Source organism: Myripristis murdjan, chromosome 3 (assembly GCF_902150065.1).
Source record: "Myripristis murdjan chromosome 3, fMyrMur1.1, whole genome shotgun sequence".
NCBI classification, from domain to species: Eukaryota; Metazoa; Chordata; class Actinopteri; order Holocentriformes; family Holocentridae; genus Myripristis; species Myripristis murdjan.
In genome coordinates this window covers 6,211,164-6,230,264 of record NC_043982.1, presented here as the reverse complement: position 1 = coordinate 6,230,264, position 19,101 = coordinate 6,211,164, and the positions used below count along the sequence as shown (strand labels likewise).

General features: G+C 41.6%; 3 protein-coding genes across 8 annotated transcripts; 2 read left to right on the top strand and 1 right to left on the bottom strand.

Moving 5' to 3' along the window:
- Positions 1 to 396: 396 nt before the first annotated feature.
- Positions 397 to 10,807, top strand: ccpg1 (cell cycle progression 1). 3 transcript variants are annotated; one of them, XM_030079516.1, is made up of 11 exons: positions 397 to 555; positions 1,990 to 2,077; positions 2,921 to 3,038; positions 3,452 to 3,534; positions 3,627 to 3,816; positions 4,010 to 4,102; positions 5,525 to 5,863; positions 7,155 to 7,270; positions 7,868 to 7,990; positions 8,265 to 9,574; positions 9,693 to 10,807. In XM_030079516.1, exons 2-11 carry the CDS (start codon positions 2,018 to 2,020, stop codon positions 9,880 to 9,882), a joined length of 2,622 nt encoding a protein of 873 aa, XP_029935376.1. In that variant the 5' UTR covers positions 397 to 555; positions 1,990 to 2,017; the 3' UTR covers positions 9,883 to 10,807. The 3 variants fall into 3 exon arrangements, with proteins under 3 accessions (XP_029935376.1, XP_029935369.1, XP_029935384.1); XM_030079509.1 differs by having other exon boundaries at positions 9,690 to 10,807; XM_030079524.1 differs by lacking the exon at positions 4,010 to 4,102 and having other exon boundaries at positions 9,690 to 10,807.
- On the bottom strand, positions 10,686 to 14,229 carry pigb (phosphatidylinositol glycan anchor biosynthesis, class B). Of its 2 annotated transcripts, none has more exons than XM_030079599.1 (12): positions 14,087 to 14,229; positions 13,814 to 13,961; positions 13,087 to 13,210; positions 12,872 to 12,976; positions 12,460 to 12,590; positions 12,220 to 12,360; positions 12,087 to 12,138; positions 11,776 to 11,987; positions 11,620 to 11,684; positions 11,300 to 11,519; positions 11,004 to 11,181; positions 10,686 to 10,886 (listed from the first exon to the last, which is right to left on the bottom strand). In XM_030079599.1, exons 1-12 carry the CDS (start codon positions 14,199 to 14,201, stop codon positions 10,773 to 10,775), a joined length of 1,605 nt encoding a protein of 534 aa, XP_029935459.1. In that variant the 5' UTR covers positions 14,202 to 14,229; the 3' UTR covers positions 10,686 to 10,772. The 2 variants fall into 2 exon arrangements, with proteins under 2 accessions (XP_029935459.1, XP_029935468.1); XM_030079608.1 differs by having other exon boundaries at positions 13,087 to 13,204; positions 13,832 to 13,961.
- pigbos1 (PIGB opposite strand 1) lies at positions 14,151 to 17,561 on the top strand. 3 transcript variants are annotated; one of them, XM_030079696.1, is made up of 2 exons: positions 14,151 to 14,257; positions 17,075 to 17,561. In XM_030079696.1, exons 1-2 carry the CDS (start codon positions 14,200 to 14,202, stop codon positions 17,347 to 17,349), a joined length of 333 nt encoding a protein of 110 aa, XP_029935556.1. In that variant the 5' UTR covers positions 14,151 to 14,199; the 3' UTR covers positions 17,350 to 17,561. The 3 variants fall into 3 exon arrangements, with proteins under 3 accessions (XP_029935556.1, XP_029935540.1, XP_029935549.1); XM_030079680.1 differs by lacking the exon at positions 14,151 to 14,257 and adding an exon at positions 15,893 to 16,207; XM_030079689.1 differs by lacking the exon at positions 14,151 to 14,257 and adding an exon at positions 16,833 to 16,989.
- The last annotated feature ends 1,540 nt before the right edge of the window (positions 17,562 to 19,101 follow it).

Sequence of the window (19,101 nt, the reverse complement as noted above, 5' to 3'; positions counted from 1 at the left end):
TGGCGGCTCTTCTCTCCTCTGCTCTCCTCGCAACACACACACACACACACACACACACACACACACACACACACACACACACACACACACACACACACACACACACACACACACACACACACACACGTGCATCCTAATAAGTGCCCTTGCCATGTTTCCCTCCCTGTGCTTGGCTGCCTCCCCGCGCTGCTTCGTCATGGCTGCCAGCGCAGTACACAACATGTTGCAACCCATAACAGCTGTGCGTGCTTTGTCACACTTCCTCGTTTTTGTTTTTGTCGGGGCTGCAGTGTTTTTGTTGTCACATAAGTTTGCTCCACCTCTCCTGCTCTTGTTTGGTCACGCGACGTGCCAGCTGCACCATGGGAAATGTCGTTCCCAGGGTTGGGAGAAGGCGTGCGCAGCGTCGTTAGCGGTTCTGCTATAAAACTACATTTCCCAGGCCCCCTCCGGCCTGTCGGCGACACACTGTTGTTAATGGATAATTTAGGCTAAGGGCATACTGCAATAGTCTCGGAGCCGCTTGCAATTAAGTCGTCGGGCACCACGCGACAGGTAAGCTTGGCTCTTCACCTTTTGAATGTAGCAGTTGGTTCTCTCGAGCCGCTGCGGCCGTTAAGCTGACGTCATGGTGTAACGTGTATCAAACTGTGCACTGAGATGTGACGTTACTGCCAAGTTGAGACTCACTAATATCGTTACCGGCGGCCCTGCGCTCACTAATGTCGCTACGGCTCGTCAATGCGCTGCTAGAGCCGCTGTTGTCAGGTTGTTTACTGTAAACATGTGTTGTTTGTCAGCCGCAGGCCGCGCTCGACACTGGAGGCATCATCTGCCAGCTCTGTGCTAGTGCTCTGTGCTCCGCTGGAGGGCGCTGTTTCTGGCTGCTTGTTTGTTTTCTTCCCAGCATTTAATTGACTGACGCCCAGCCGTAGCTGCCATGCTGGTACTTTTTGACAGCAGCCATGTTGACAGGAACCAGCAGGTAAACACAGGTGTTACTGATGATATTGAATCGGTGTCATCAGTAACACCTGTGTTTACCTGCTAGGCCATGTCAACATGGCTGCTGTGAAAAAGGCCTCTTAATTAACACATGCAGGCCACCACCATGATCAGCTTGAACTGGCCAACGTCTCTAACAGTGCTAAAATTACAGTAAATGTGTCATTTACCATTTGCCATTTATTAATTTATTTTATTTGTCTGCACCCTCCCAAGAGTTGTAGCAAGCCATCTGTTTGCCGAGCTGCTCCTAAATATCCAGCTCATCAACTCGTAACTGTTTTTCATGACAGTATTAAGACATTAAGATGAAGACAGAAGTCTAAAGTGGGTATCACAAATGACATAAACTCAAATAAAGTGGAATCTTGCGACATGGATACAAAAAAAGTTAGCTAGCTAGCTGACATGAAGCTTTCTAGCTTTATCCAAAGACACAACTATTACACTAAACAAGAATGCATGATTTTAGTCTTTACCCCTACAAATATACGTATGAATGTGATATTTTAATAGTATCTGCTGACATATTTTTTAGGAAAGTGAAGGAACGCGTCATAATTTGAATTTTGTAACATTTCTTGGTCATTTTGAACTAAGTGTGCCTCCAGTGCTACCTTTGGCAGCCAGCTCAGGTTTTAGGTGCTTTCCCCTCTGCCACGGCCTTTTGGTTTCACTACTTGCATGCAGAGTCCAGGCACAAGTAAACAGAGCAAATAACAGTGACATGGTGAGGTTGTTTGGCTGAAGCCTAGGTAAGATTAATGGGGGAAAAATATTTCTTTACATTTTTTTGTGTAATTTTGTAATTGGCAGCAATATTTGGGGATTCTCTTACTTGTGTCATATCAATACCTACCTTATGTTTGGGATATTGCGCAACAACTCAAGCCACAAGTCATTTCATTAGTCTTACATTAAAAAAAGGTCTTATCACCATAGCCCATGGTTGTTTACAGTGCCGAACCTTTTTTCCCCATTTAGATTCCTTTATTGCTTACAACTGACAACAATGTCAGAGACCTCGAGTGATGCAGAGTCATCCTGTGGCTGGACTATTATAAGTAATGAGGTATGAACTATGTTTCCTGACCTCTGATCCCATCTGTCTTTATTTGATACTATATCTTTATATATGTATTACAGATACTTTTTAAAGTTTCATTTACTCTAATGTACTGGTATATAAGGGGTATTGCCAAATAGAAGAAGGGTTAATACTGAAAATTAATTAGTAAGACTTGAGGCTAAATTGACAATTAGTTCAGTGAGAAATTGCTTCTCAACTGTCCTGGTAATTATTCCTTCTTTCTTATGAAAGGTACTTGCAGTATTGAACTGAGGGATTTAATTGCATGTTTTGTGTCTCTTGTATCATCTGTTTGTTTGATCTGTTTTTATGTTAATTTTGCATGACAGATGTGATTGCAACAATAATAAATACTCGTATTTTACTCATAATGTATTTTTGGTAGAAACTGAGAACCTTTTTTGTACAATGGTAGTGTGGTTTAGATGTAATTTCTAGCTGAATGTATTTCCTAGCCAAGTGACCTATTTTTTGCAGCCAATTGCCATCAAGTGTGAGAAACATATTAGATGTCTTATTTTCACCTGTTTACCTACACTGACCTGTTTGTCCCTCCTGCTGGTCAACAAAATATTTAGTATTTAATATTCTGTATGTCAAAGGAGTCTTTATTTTTCTAATATTTTGGATAGAATCTGGCCTACAAAAGCTAAAAAATGTTTCCATTCTAGCTTAAGTGTGCATATATGTCCAAGACTGTCATTGATTAGTATTATAGAGCAGGCCAATGTCTATTTGGGTAGGTGCCATCAAGTTTGATTTTGCAAATAACTCTTTTGTCTTGTCATGCTCAGTAGTAGCTCATGTTATATTTGTGTTTGCAAGGGCTCAGATATTGAGACCCTGGGGCCGGAGGCCACAGTGGAATATGGGGCCGAGCTGTTAGAGAGTCCTGCAGCGGAGGAGCCGCAGCCGCAGGACTCACCTGCCTCCCCATCTGATGGTAAGAAACAGCAAGTGCTCAGCTGTTCCCTTCCTGGGCTTTATGGCCATACAGTTTCTGATATGTCTGAGATTTATGTAGTATGGAGGTTCATTTAATACGTAATAATTCAAAACCAAGGAAAAAGTGTCAAAGTGCACCCAAATAAATGTGATCCAAAGCTCTATATTTACGATTAATATAGTTCCCGTGTGGGTAACTTGAGGTAAAATGGCCTAAAATGGCATGAATTGGATTGGATTTTAAAACAAGTCTGACAGCCACCACTCTTACATGTTAGCAGGTGTTGACATGTATTTCTTCATGACCACTTCATGTATTCGCAGTTTTACTATACAGCTCTTTTATAATCACAGTTTACACATTTATTTATTAATGGTCACAGAAATTATATTCACTGTGGTTTATTTCAGCTGGGTGTGCTGAGAAGAAGGGTGGTGATGCACTTGATGACAATCTGAAGGAGCAAACCTTAGACGAGACGCTGTCTTCTGAGGTGAGATGAAGATAATCTAAATTCTTGTGAAACCCCACGCTGCCTGATTACCTCTGTCTCCATGCCAACCATGTTGAACATGTCCTCTGCAGGCCGGATGTGGCCCTCCAGGCAAAGAGCATGTGACCCTGTGGTCCTCCAGCGACCACTCAGACATCGTGACTCTCGGTGACCTGAGGGAGGATGAACATGCAGCGGTGGAGGAAGAGGCAGCGGTCAGTGAGGATTTCTACCTTGGCACCTCGTCTAGCAGCCAGTACACCTTCAGTCCTGTGGAGACAGGTAGGACTGCTGCACTAAACACTCAGTAGCACACTGTAATGTTTTCACTGAATAAGCTCGTGTAATGTTCCACTTAAAAGCCAAGGTTGCATACAGAGAAATGCATATTATTAGTGCAGGGACAGAATATTACAACAAAAAGAGAACCACTGCAATACAAAACTTCCTTCCTGTTTTTCCCTTATTAAATCAGGTTCGATGTTGAGTGAATGGAGGCTTCCACAGAGTCTGTGGAATTTAGGCTGCCATCTGAAAAGCCAGCTGTCTGGAAACCACTCTTTCCCAGGTTGCCTAATTGATATTGCAGTGAATATGACCGTATGCTAATCTTGCTCAGGAGTGTCCCAGGACTAACCCTGATAAGTTGCTGTCAGGGACAAATGTTGTCTGATGGTGTGAACAAGTTTGTGCTTTCTCTAAAGCGTGTTGCAGCTGCCACTGAACAAAAAGTGTAGTTCCTCTCACACTTTCTTGAAATGTGTGTGCATGACTTGGTCTTTTGTATGTCTGTCTGAGTTTGATTCTGAAGTGAGCAATATAAACAGATTAGTTTATATTAAAATAATGAAGAATTCCCGTTGTTCTCAAAGGTTTCATTTCACTATCTGAACAAAATTCCCTTCAGTCCTTTTGAGGGTATCTTGTAATTTGGTTTTAAATATAGAATCATAATCATTGCAACTATGTTTTTTTTCCCTTTTTTTTTTCTTTTTTCTTTTTTTTTTACAATCATTGTCCTTTTAATTTCACAATCATTTTATTTATTTATTTAACTTTTTTTTGGCTAGGTTTCCATCATTTTCTGTTTTTTGTTTTGTTTTGTTTTACAGTTTTTTGTTTTTTGTTTTTTGTTTTTTTTTTTTTAAATTATAAAGACCTGATTCACATTTCAAAAGTCACAGTCACTTCCCAACAAAGTTGCATAGCAGCACAAAATTTTGGCACAAGGTTCTCACATTGATTGGGCCATATGTTTTTACTTTTTTTTTTTTTTTTTTCCAAGTTGGTTGACACACGGCCACACCCACTTCTGGTGGTGCTCTTTCTGGACCAGTGGGATTAGCTCTACTGAGTTTCATTAATTCATTTGATTATTAATTTGTTCTTTTCATACCATATTAAGTGAATGAAAAACTTTCTACCAACAAATGGGCTTTTATATCCAGTTGTCTCACATGGTACTGATCGAATGTCTGTTTTGGTTTGGTTTGACCTGTTTTGCACTGGCTGCCTTGTGATGAATATATTCAAAAATATTTCAGAAATAAAGTCATGAACAGACAATTGTTAGGAATATTTCCCATGGTGCACCAGACATTATTGCAGTGTTGCATCTTTGCACACATTTAGAGTTTAGCAGTAAATTAGTACATATTAAATCACATGTAAGCAGCAATAAATATTGAACTTGAACTTTCACTTTTAAATCCTGTGCAGTTCCAGTTTTTGCCGAGAGTGCTTGAAATCATTCAGATGGCTCTAAACTGATAATCTATATAGAACTGCTCCATGGGTTGTTTATTCTGATCACTATTTATGTCTTTGAATCAACTTGTTGTCATATGTCAAGCCGTAGTATTTGTTCTGTGCATGTTTAAATTTACTTAAGCATGATTTCCCAGCATGCTAAGTTTGTTTGGAACTCTTCTCCAATAATTTCTTTGCAGCATCTAACCGCTGCAAACCTGATCCGTGTGTTGTGCTGTAGTTTTTCCAGTGCAGCAGCCTGCAGTGGCCAACTCCAGCAGCAGTGAGGATGAAGCAGTAGGGAGCACCAGTACCGTTGTGCGGAGACGAAGGTTGAGGAAGAGTACCACCAGCATAGTGACAGAACCTGAGGAAGAGGCACGGGAGTCTGGTCCAAGTGCGGAGGAGGAGGAGGAGAAGGAGGAGGAAGAGGTCAGAGAGGAGGCGCACAGGGAGGAGCAGACTGAAGTACCACCCACTGTGACCCAGCCTGTGCAGCGTCATGTCAGCAGCACCCTCAACACATGCATCCTGCTGGCCCTTGTCGTAGCCGTCAGCATGGGCTTTGGTCACTTCTATGGTAAAAGCCTCAACACAGAATTGCTGGTTCCACTGCTGATGCAGAAAATGTACTTAAAAAGAAATTGAGCACTGCAGGTGGATTGAATGCACAGTATGTTAAATGTTATTTGTTTAGCCAGAGGATGTACACTGACCTAAGAAGGTATTCCATACTTTTTCCTTATTTGTGGTGTTGAAGCCAAAACACATATTTTTGCAAACAATTAACCAAATAGGACTAACATGATTGGCAGTTTATGGAGAAATACAGAAATGACTAATTGCTTTTAGCTTAGTCAAGTTGGATGGGAAGCATCTGTGAACAGCAATCCTAAAGGATTTTCAGTGGATTCAAGTGTTTGCTTTGGCTGACCCACTCAGAGACTTTCCAGTGTGGATTTGCCTCAAAGCTCAGGATCAAACATAAATCATCATTCTTGTCTAAGGTTTTTGGCACTCTCTGTTAGGTTCTTCTTGCCTGTATTTGGCTCCGTTCATGGTTCCCTTTGTCTTTGTGTCACAGTCCCCGCCACTAAAAATTACACTCACATCATGTTGCCACCACCAGACTTTATACTAAATGTGTGATGAATAGTTTCCGTCTTTGGCTTTATACATACCTCCTTGACCAAGGTCCTTCGTGCCTGGTTGGTCAGTTTGGTTGTTTGACCAGCACGAGGAAATGTCTGGGCAGTTCCACAGTTTTCATGTAGGCTGTGGTTTTGTAAACCAAACAGTTTATGAATTGTTTCATACCCTGCACTATCTATGTGCCCCCTCACAATCCGGTCCCTGAATTCTACAAACACTTATTTGTCCTTAATAAACATGCTATAATATACCCAGTGAATTCAACTGACCACAAGTGGACTGCAGACAAGTTGCAGAGACATTTAAAGTTTGATCTCTTACTGCCTTAAACATTTCAGCTTTCCATTTTAATTAAATTGTAAAAACATCTGAACAGGAAAAAAAAACCTTCAGCACTGTGAGTTATTGTGCTTAAAATTCCAATTTATTTTAATCCTGACTGCCACACCGCATAATGTGGAAAAATGTCAAGGGTGTTGAATACTTGAAGTCACTGGACTGGATGGTAATGTGTTTATGCAGGTAAATGATTAAACACGGGGCCACAAAAGCGGCCATCTGCTGTCTGCTGCCACATACAGTCTGATTCATCTGAACTGCAAAAATATACCTTTTAACTGCACTTTTAAGGCATACAGGCTTGGCCTATAATCTTCTCTACATCTGTAGAAAAGATAATTGTTATAAATGCTTTTATAAACTCTTTTCTGACCTTATAGGCACAGTCCAGGTTCAAGAGAGACACAAAACTGTGGAGAAAATCAGAGAGAATGAGCTTGGTGACATCAGGGATCTGCTTCAGCAGCGTTTGAAAGAAGAACTTTTCACAAACCAGGTCAGTGAGACAATCAGTGAGACAGTTTTCACAACTTATGTGTCTGTGGGGGTATACAAAATTTTACATGATATTATAAGTCAAATTTTGCTCGCCAATATTTTTGAGCCAAGAAATACAGTGGGGTTTGGCCGCATCTATCAATTTATTTGTATTTATTTATTATTTTGCCAAAATGTCCCTCTTCTCACCTTTTGCAAGAACTCATTTGGTGAAAACCCATAGGTGTTAAAATTTTTTTACAAGAACTATTTTGGCTAAAGCTCCAAAGTCCTCCATGGGGATACACACATGTGGCCGTGAGCGATTGAACATTGTTGTTCAAGAGTACATTATTAATAACAGACACATATCAGAATTCTTTATCTGAATGTCTAGGTTTTCTCAAACTGTTGTCCCACCATGAATTTGTATAGCCAAATAATCAACAATGTTGATAATTGGTTGGGTGGCCCAAAATTAAGATATAGAATGAATATCATTTGCTTTTATATCCAGTATTAGAAACACCAGTCTTCATATCGGTATGGTGTTATGACTATAGCTTCTTACTGGAGTGCTGTGCTCACACTGGTGATGGTGTTTTCACACTTTTAGGATGTGGTTGAGAGTCTGAGTGAAGACCTAGATGAACATGACATAGTGTTGTCAATCACCGGAATCATGGATAGGATTACAAAAGAGAACCAGGATCTCAGATTCAAGCTGGCACAGATTCAGGTAACCTGCAATCCCATGTTTCACTTTGAAGGTAGAAAACAAATACACAGTAAATGAAAAAGTGGTCATTTCTGGCAGGAAGAATACAGGGTTTGCAAGTCAACCTGCAATTAAATACCATTAGCTTTTGCATTTTATTTTCTTGTTCATCTTCTTAATCAGATGCAAAATAATTTTCATTATGATTGGAAATTTTGACCACTTAATGATGACCCATTTAGCCATGACTTTGATGAGCCACAACTGGTTCCTTTTCTCCCCTTTTCTCAATCAGACCCAGAGGGATGAGCTGGAAAATCAGCTGAAAAAGACAGCGATGGAGAGAACTAACATGGCGTCTTGGCAGCAGAAGGTGACGGCTGAGAATCAGCTGCTGAAGAACTCCCTGGAACACGAGGAGAAGTCTCTGTCCACCTTGCAGGAGGAATTGAGAAACTTGCGTTCTAAGATCAGGGAACTAGAGGACAGGGGAGCCGGCTCTGACTCCATACTGTCGGAAAACCAGAGGCTGAAAGTGCAGCTGGAGGAGGAGAAGCAGCTGATCCACAGCGTCCTGGGCCAGAGGGAAGGCTTGATGGCTGAAGTCCAGACACTGAGGAAGGAGCTTGACAAGGAGAGAAAGGTTACAGACAGGTTGAGGAAAGAGTTGACTCAGAGGAGCAGTCGCAGCGCCAGGGCTGGGGAGGAAGCCAGCGCAGAGACAGATGAGCTACAGTCTCGTCTGATGGAGCTGGAGAAGAAGCTGAGCTTTGAGCAGCAGCGCTCTGACCTGTGGGAGAGGCTGTACGTGGAAAGCAAAGAGGAGAGGGCCAAAGGAGACACTCAGTCCAAAGTTAAAAAAGCTAAAGAGAGCATGGCAGGTAAGGTGAAAGAGACATTTGATGCTGTCAAGAACTCAACCAAGGAGTTTGTTCACCACCACAAAGAGCAGATTAAGAAAGCCAAGGAGGCTGTGAAGGAGAACCTGAGGAAATTCTCTGATTCTGTCAAATCAACTTTCCGCCACTTCAAGGACTCAGCCTCCACTTTGCTTAACAAGGCCAGAGGGTCTTACAGCAAGAGATTTGACGAAAAGGATGCAAAAGAATCATGGCAGCACAGGTGGCACAAGCCTCACCACAGACACCCACACCGATCCACAGACGACTCTTTCCAGAGCAACCAAAACACTCGAAAATCAGGGGGTAAGGTTCATGAAGATCGCGACACAAACACCCACAAGGCTCCCAAAGGTTGTTCTGGGGTTTTCGACTGTGCCTACCAAGAATCCATGAGTCTCTTCAACAAAGCCATGGAGCCGATAAGAGCAGACGAATTCCACCAGCTTCTTCAAAGCTACCTGCAACAAGAGGTTGACCACTTCCACCACTGGAAAGAACTGGAGAAATTCATCAACAACTTCTTCCACAACGGTGTGTTTATCCACGACCAGATGCTGTTCACAGACTTTGTGAGCGGGGTGGAAGACTATCTGGAGGACATGCATGAGTATCACGGCCTCGATGATGATGTGTTTGAAGATCTTGATGACTATGTGTACAGGCACTTCTTTGGAGACACTTATTCGAAAAGCTATGGTCCAAGGTGAGCTCTCTCCCCTCTTCCCTAGTCATGTTCCAAGTTGTACATATGAGTGCAAAACACATCACTCAGATATTTAAGCCATTACAGTCCCTGACTTTTGTGTGCTTCTCCACAGCAGGCCTTTTGAGCGATCTGACACAGATGCTAAAGAGGAGCCACGAGGAAAGCAGCAACAGCGTAAGCAACAGCGGGCCAGACCCCGACCACAGAGGGAAAGGAAGTGGAGCCGATCAGGCAGGAACACAGACAGACACATGGCTGATGTCAAAATAGAATTGGGCCCTATGCCTTTTGATCCAAAATATTGAAAAATATTTTATCTGCTTTACTGGATAATAGCTGTAGATTCTATTTTGAATTTTATTTGGATTGAAAGTTTTTTGTTTTTTTTTTTGTAATTTTGCACAAGGTTAACTTTTTAATGCTACTGAATGTCCTTGAGCTTTTTGTGTTCAGTTAAAGAACCCTTACTCAGCTAGAATGGATAATGTGGCATATCTTATGTCGTGCACAAAAATGCACTTATTTGCATTTAAATTATTGTTATCAATGATGCTAGAACAATTAGAATACATGGCAGGTGGCTGCCAATTAAGTGTGCACTTATGAGGACAGCTGTTAGGTCAGTTGAATCTGGAACGATTTTTACTAGCTGTGTAACGTTGACAAAAGTAAGTTTTTGTTAGGTTTATAATAATGTTTGTGGCCAACTCACTATGGACCTGCTGATGATTTCATGCTTACCATGGATTCTTATCATCATGCACATGACTGTCATGAAACGTTGAAACGACTAGGAAAAATTAATTGGAAACTTGCCTTTTGTGGATTTTTAAGCCAAAACACAATGGGAAAAAATGTCATTTTGCGTGTTTCCATGTATAGACCCATAGATGTTGTCTTACTGCTACTGGCAGCTTAGTTTGACATGGTTGCAGTTTGCTTTTGAAGTTAAATGCTGTTTTCTAACATTCCATGTCGGGCTTGTTTTTACTGGAGCTGGCACTTCTATTTGACATGTAGACGTTTTAAAAACTGTTGTCTCTAAATAAAAAAGTCCACGTTGACTAAATTTAATCCTCAGTAACATTCTCAGTAACAAAACATAGAATTTCAGTTTAAAGTATTTAATTCAGTAGCAAATCCACATCATGATAAAACAATAAGGAAAAGAAACTGTCATTGTTCCCAGTGTTTGTCAGTGCCTTTCATAAATAAAGATGCTTCCTCCAACTCTTCCCTCAGGAACATGAGTATGAAATATCACTGCTGTCCTTATGAATTTATTCCCTTCCAAAAATGTTAGGATTTCCTGGAATGGTAAAAAAGAAAACAGATGGTAAAATAACGCACACTTCTACAATGACAAGACAGTTTGCAGAAATCTGACAACTATATGTGCAGGATGACCACCTATAAAGTATCTTACTTTTTCCAAAACATCAAACAAAACCAGGTGAGTTGGCATAGAGGACTTGTGTGGAAACGAAATCCTGAGCCACTGAAGAGGGTCATCGAAGAAGTTTTCAGCCTCATCCACATATCCCTCTTCTCCAAGATCTGGAGGACACTCAAGGAATCTCATCCTGAGTGGGCAGTGGATGTGGCTGAAGGAGAAAATGTCATCAGGTGTTGCATTTGACTGCTGAATGCATCATGATAAAATTAGAAACTTGCAGCATTCAAGTGGCTCTCCAAGGTGGGAAAGTCACGTCTGAGGGGTACCTGTAGAAGGGTGTGGAGTGACAGGGCATGAGGAAGAGGACGTCAGGCTGTGGCTGTGCAGAGAGGCTGTTGGTGTCACACAGTTTCTGCAGGTGGCTCATAACGTCTAGAGTGCCTCGCTGGTGAACCAGGCCCGTGTACAGAGCTGGAACCAGATTGGCCACCAACAAGCCGTAAGCGGCAGCTCGCCTCCAGTTTTTCAGATTTGCCAAAGATATCCCTGTAGCAGCCATTAAGCACAAACATCGGATAAATATAACTGTTTTTCCCACTGTGAAAATTTATTTATTTATTTATTTATTTTGGAATTGAGCACTTACCACAGAACACCATACAAAAGGGCAGCACAGGATAGATGAATCTGAACTCCTTGTGAGCAAGCAAACTAAATCAAAGAATTCAAAATGTTATTTATCTTTATGGATTGTCTGGCAAGTATGAAACACTGTATATAACAAGGAAAGCAAAAACACTACCTGTAAACCGTTATTGTCCAGACAATTGTTACCAACAGTAATCGGTATCTCTTTGAAGCTAGAGTGCATCCGTGAAGGAAGAAGGGAAGATGGGGACCGATCACAACAGCAAAGCCCTGAGTGAAGTACCAGTGCCAGGGATGAGAACCGTAGAACTCTGCCACACCGTGGAGGATGTTAAACTTGAGGAAGTTGAGCTGCACCAGGGTCCACTATCAAACAGAAGACAACTGTTAGATCTGTACTTTTAACTTTAGAGGCAGCAGTTATTGCAATTGACAAATGACTGTCATACTTGAATACTTGTTTACCTTGTCATAGAACAGACAGTCGATCAATGTTGAAATCCCAACAGTCAAAACCCTACAAATGAGAGATCAGATTATAGAATACAGATTAAAGGAAGCTGTATGGATGAAGATGAAGCACACTGATGGTACTCACCCTATGGGAATGCAGTGGTGAGTAATGAGTCTGAGCTTGTTTTCTTCCTGCCAGAAATGGTACATCAACAGAGGAAGCCAAACAATCAAGGCTGTCGGACGAACAATGACCGCCAAGGCAACAAGGCTCAAGTATTTTTTACTGGAAAAAAAACACATCAACAGTGTCTTGTATAAACAGTCTGTTCTAGAGATTATGGTGTTTAAAAATGAGCAGGTATAAGGCTTAACAGGCCCTGACCTGCTGTGTGTTTTGGAGCCAGGCAGGGGAAAGTAAAGAAGAGCCAGGGTAGTGAGCGTGGTCTCCATGGTGTTGGTCAGTGTCCTGGTGCAGCAGTACCATGTGAACCAGGAGCACAGGTGGCAGAAGAACTGGAGACAAAAACAACATGACACAGTGATGGAAGAGGTGAAGTGAATCTGCATCTGCTACGAGTCACTTTTTCTCCCCAAATGTTTTATTTTCCATTCAGGTAATACTAATTCCACTTCATGTTATTCTCTGAACTTGATGCTTCCTATTTACCTCGCACGTGCAATGACTTTTTGGATTTGAATGCAGTAGGAAAATGACAGTCTATCTTACACAGCCAGGTGCCTTGTACAGGATATGAATTTAAAAAACACTGACAAAAAGGTCTGAGTGTCTTTACCGTCCACTTCGCAACATCAGGACTTTCCATGGTGCGGATAAGGAGGTAGAATTTTACATCTGCAAAGGCGGCCAGGAGTGCTTGAATTACACGTGGAAGCCATATCTGCAGATCCAGACAGACCAGGTTTAACGGAGCACTGATGTGACAAGGAAATGTGGTCAGAAATATGCTGGTGGAAAAGCTGTCTGAAGTAGTGAAACGAAGGGACTTGCCAGCAGATACACTGAGTCATAGTTTATCAAGTGCAGTATCTTGTATATACAAGCAAAGAAGAGTGGATAGGAGTATCCTCTTATTCCTGCCTTCCATTCCCAGGTCAGGTACCCATAAGTGAAGCTGTCAAGGTTTTAATCACATAATGATATCAAGAGTTATTTCAACACATCATTATTAGTAGTATACTTACTAGTATTCTTATAAGTAGTAATTTTAGTTTTACTACTAGCAGTAGTAGTAGTAGCAGCAGTAGTAGTACTAATAGTAGCAGTAGTAGTAGTAGCAGTAAACGTAGCAGTACTAGCGGTGCGAGTAGTAGCAGTAGTAGTAGTAGCAGCAAAGCCAGCAGTAGTATCAGCAATACTACTACTAGTAGTAGTACTAGCAGCAGAAGTAAGTAAAGTAAAGTAAAGTAAAGTAAATTTTACTTATAGAGCGCTTTTCACAGCCAGAGGCACAAAGTGCTTTACAATACATAAAGAGCATTAGTAGCAGTAGTAGTAGTAGTGGCGGTGGTGGTAGCACAAATACTGGTGGTAGTAGCAGCACTAATAACAGTGCTCATAGTAGTAGTGGCAGTAGTAGTACTAGTAGTGGCAGCACTACCAGTAATAGTACTTCTAGTAGTAGTAGTGGTGGAGGTGGTATCATTATTAGTAATAGTGCTATTATAAGTAGCAATAGCAGTCCAACTACACAGATGAATTACTGGGATCACAGTACTTGGTTCCCAAAGGATATGTGAAGACCATGTTGTGGGAAACCTCCAGGGACTGCCAGTACTCATCAGGTACAAAGCTACTCTGGACAAGGAAGCAGTTGGCAAGTCGGAAGGCGACACAAAACAGAGCCAGGTGAGCTCCCAGCACACCTGACGAGGTGACAACACCAGCTCATTTTAGCATGAAAACATCTTCACGTATCAGATAAACACAGTGCAGAAAAGCTTGTTAGCACTGCTTGTAGAAAGGAAGACGTAACAAACAAGGAGCCCACCATTACTCGGAGCACATTTGTCTTCTTTGTTGTGTAATTTGGATTTTCGCTTCCTCAGTTTCACAACTTCAGCTTTGTTGCCAAAGTTGAACCGCGGGCGGATATTTTCCATCATGACGAAGAGTTGTCCTGCGGCCCGCCTGCACAGTATCCTGCCGACATGTCAGCTAGGTGTGTATCAGGTGTGTGAAGACAGGTTGCTCGCTGAAGCTCCCAGGTAATGAGCTGGACTTACAGTTTTCATCTCAAGTAACTGAGGCGAAGTGAATGACAGCGAAGAAACTGTGTGCAGCAGCGGAAACACCAACTGTGACCCGGCTGTTCGCACTGACTAGTGTAAAGAGCCGCAGAGGGACGAGCGGCTCCGTAAACTGTATAAATTGTTGTGGATCTACGAAACTGGACCCGCATGAGCCACTGGGCGGACAGCGTCTCCACTCCGCTTCCGCTTTTACGCACACTTCCGCTTGAACGTTTCTCCCTAGACTTCACAATAAAGGTTGTGATGCTCACCGAAAGTTACACATGTGGCGAACAAAGCGGATGATATCAATATTAAAATAAAACGATTATGTTTTTTATAATCTGTGTTAGAGAAAACATTTTATGCGGCAGAGTGCGTTGTTGAAAAATATTTTGTCATTGCTATGATTAACGCTATTGGGCTCTTGCATCTAAAATGAAATTGGCATAATTATAAATTGTGTGGAACTAAATCTCAGACCCTCAGAGGAAGGTTTTGGTGGTGAGGATATCTTCAATATTGGTGCATTTGGAATATTAAAAAGAAAGCAGAACATTATGTTAAAGAGCTATATTATGGAGCATGTGTACTAATGCAGCACTGTCCCTCCATCAAGGTAAAAGATTGAAAATAAATAGTAGGCTACAAGTATTTGGTCTGCATCATATCTGCGGAAGTAGTTCTCGTCCACGATTAAGATTATTAGGTGTTCCAGATGAAACGTAAAACACTGAGAAAATACACAGGGAAGATTAATTAAGTGACAGCACAATTCACACCAAACTTTAAAGTTCTATATTTTTTTGGCAAATTACTCTAAAATAATTCCCTTACAGGAGGATTTTTTTTTTTTTTTTTCATTTCTGCTTGATTTCCAAATTGATGTTAGCAGAGAATCAGCTGATCGAGGTCCCTGTTCAGTGAGCTCGCTCCTCAGCTACGCACTGAGGCTGAAAATATGATGAGCTGTCTATCAAAGCTCTTGCAGTGAACACACATTAGTCTCGGGTAAGCGCTACGTGGTAAAAGTGTCCAGCTTGAAGACCGTGAGCTGTGTTCCCACACTGCTGCAGGATGCAGCTTTCAGCTCAGACTGTGGAAGCCCCTCTGACAGCTGGACACTGGAAAGGGGCTGAGGCCGAAACTGAACACCTGGACAGGTGCAGTGGATGAAACTTTGAACAACTGACCTAAAGGCTACTTTCAAACATTTTGCAAAACTCAGCAGTTTAAAGCTTTTTTTTTTCCTTGCAGAATTGGCAAAGTCAGCTTTCATTTTGGAATGATCCTCACAAGTGGAGAGAGCTGCGAGTTTGTCTCAGATCATTTGAGATCAGTGTTAGATGGCGCCCAGGTCCGAAGCTCTGCAGCACACCATGAGAGCATGAAAAAGAAGCTCCCAGCTCTGTCTTCAGGGAGGCACAGTTGACATGGGTTAAACCAAGGAAACCACTAAACTTCAATTAATACTCAGCGAATGGCTGCACTTCCTTTTGCGCCTAATTGTTTGACGCAGCTGGGTGAGGTTATTTGGAGAGGCCGAAATGGACCGAAATTCAAACATGAAATGTTTCTAGAGATGAATGAGGGATTGTGGTAGCACTGCAGCATTATTTTGATTTTCCGTGGGGTGCATGGATAGGACACTCTCCCAGGTGAAAAAGATAAATGGGTGAAATTGCTTATGTAAAGTCATGGTTAATGTACTTTCGGTACGGTAGGTGGCGGTATGCACCTTTCACCTTGCGGGACAGTCATTGATAGAAGAAGAAGAAAAGACATTCTCAACTGCAGCAGCACTATTCAAGTGTTAAACACTGAATTCCTCTGCTTGTACTTGTTTTGTGTGTTCACACGCCGAGGACAACATCAGCTCGGTGAGTTGACTCGCAACACACGGGGGCCATAGCTGCACGGAGTCGCCCCGAAAAGGATGTAATGGAAACATTTTTTTCCACACAGTCAGTTAGCTAACCTAGATCGTAAGGTCACTGTCGAGAGACTAGGGTGCCAGGCACTCTACAAGAGACCATCTGTAGCTTTCAAAATAATAGTCTCGCTAAATTAGATGGCCGCAAAACATTTGAGATGAACTGAAAAACGTGCCATTTTGCTGATAAATACTCATATCATGCTAATGTTTTGTTTTTGTTTTTTTGTTTTTTTGCCAAATGAAAGGGGGCGTGATTGTCCATACTGCAGAGTACTTACTTATGTTGACTGACTCAAAAATACATGTCAAATTGAAATTATGAAGGTTATTCTCTCGCACAGTATGGCCTTAAAGGGATAGTTCAGTCATTTTGAACAATGCCCCTTCGTGATATGTAGGATAGTAGTGGTGCTATCTTCTTAACAAAGGCTAACAGTTAGCATTTGGAGCATCCAGCCAGTATCCAGCACTCAGTAACAACAAGAGGAAGATTACTGTAATCCAAGGAGGACAGTCCAGTATGCTCCTGAGCTTTGTCCAGTGGCATAGTGGACTGTCCTTCATGAAAGAAAACACCAGCTCTCTGGGGGATGAAGGAGGTGGAAATGTATGTAATACTTTGCAGTCTAATACCTCAGTGCTATTTGTATCTTGTGACCAGGGAGGCCATGGAAGGCAGTTGCAGTCTTTCTTCAACTGATGAGTTTGTTCAGCAGTATGCATGGGGTACAGTATTTGCACCCCAGGATGACAGTACACTTTAAGGTGTCCCTTTAATGTCTGTGATAACACCACTGTTTTGTCCTTTCAGGATCATCTCAGGACCCAGTGCCACAGAAAATTGACTGGGATTCCACATTGAGAGAGACAATGTTTCGACGAAGGATACCCTTCGCACAGATGGCCTTTGCCACAGTGCTTGGAGTTGCCGGTGGTGTTTATATTTACAGACCTTATTTTGAGCCCCTGCAGAAGAGCAGCGGACAGCAAAATCAGGATGTGTCAAAGAATCTGAGTCAGTCAGAGGAAAATCAGTCATCACTGGCAGAGAACCTTGAACAGGCGGAAGCCAGAAGAAGTACATGAGAGGCTGGTGGACTGTCAGAACCAGAGGCCAAATCAAGGACAGCATATACTGAATGATGTATTCTTGATGTGATTATTGTGAAAAAGTATTTAATAAGTTGCCTTACTTCATTATCTTCTCAGTTTCAAAAACTGTATGGCTCATTGTACTTTTGTCTAGTATGTTTTTGACCAATGTCCTAGATTTTTACAATGAAGTTCTACAAACACTAGCATTTGTCTGAATTGTTCTTTGTTATTGTTTCTCATTTATTTTACAGTACACACATAAAGAACAGACTCTATTGGCTTTGCTGGTTAAAAAAAGAAAAGGATAAATATGTACAAGTAGGACAGCTTTGAATCTAAATATTGCATGAAACAGGTCAGCAGTATGAGATATGTAATCTCTGTTTTCACGCTATGGCTTACACATCTTACACTGCAACTGACCTGTCAAATGTTTCGTTCTCCTGCAGTCCTGTAGCTCTGTGGTTCTAAAAGTGGGGTTCAGGGACCCCCAGGGGTCCTTGAGAAGGGATCTAAGGAAACAAATAAATTTATTATTATTATTAGCCCAAGCAATCTAGGAAATGATTTAATTTCACTATGACTGAAGTCACCAGTAATTATCTAAATCTGACATTTAAAAATGACACTACAAGTTGCAGTTTTCAGTGTTACTCCATACAGTGTAGACTGCTATACAATTCAATACTAAATCAGCAACATAAATGGTATCAAATGGGGAACACCTACTGTATGTCAGAAACATGGCATTAACACCGTCAGTGGTAGAGGGTAGGATCCTCTCTGTGGGCCACTCAAGCAAAAACTAGATGCACCCATTTTGATATGCCACACTTTGGTTACAAGTACCGAATACATGGTGCATTGTTACAGTTTGTCAGCCGCTCTGGATCCTCTCATCAAGATGAACTTTACTTCCTCCTTCTGTTTCACAACACTCACCACATTCTTTTTTTTTTCTTTTTTTTCTTTTCTTTTTTTTTTTTTAAGGTTTGCACTCCACATGAAGTTTGGGTTTGCGAGGTGAGCGACCCCAAAGTGCTCGTTTGCAACGGTGCAAATGCTCTGCTGGCATTCAACTTGGGACCAATCATCTTTTTTCTTATTCCAGTAAGCACTGCATGTAACTGTAAATGTAAGCACTATATATTTGGTCTATTGCAGAGGGATGTTTTAGGTAGGAATAAGACTATAAACTAGATAATATGAACCATTGTTTAACTTTCCTTTAGGTTAGATAGCAAGGTGCTACTGTAATAAGTCTCAATGTTACTTTTTTTCCACGGAAAAGGCAAGCACAATGATTTTCGTGGATTTTCCTCAACAGGTTAAGGATGCCAGGTAAGAATAATTAAAAGTGAGCTGGTTTAATCTAGAGAAGCCATTTTCCTAATAGGTTTATGTAGCATGTAATTATAGAACAAATAACAGTATAATTAAGAGTACTTGGCACAGTAGCTTGAAACTACATCCATCAGATAAATATAGTGGAGTCAGGTCTGCCCACAGAAATGGCTGGGCCCCTGAAGAGGTTCAGTGAATGGTCCCTCCCCAAATCTACTTCACTTATATCAACACCTGGAGGTCCAGGACAGAAGGTTGCAGGGCGGGTGGCTGGCTGGTGGTCAGTTGTCATGGAGTACAAGTTCTCAGTCCCAGATGTACCAGGGGTGCAAAACCCAGCCAGAGCACCAGGGAAAGATGGTTTTTCATGTAATTTCTACCCAGCGTGCTGACTGTCAA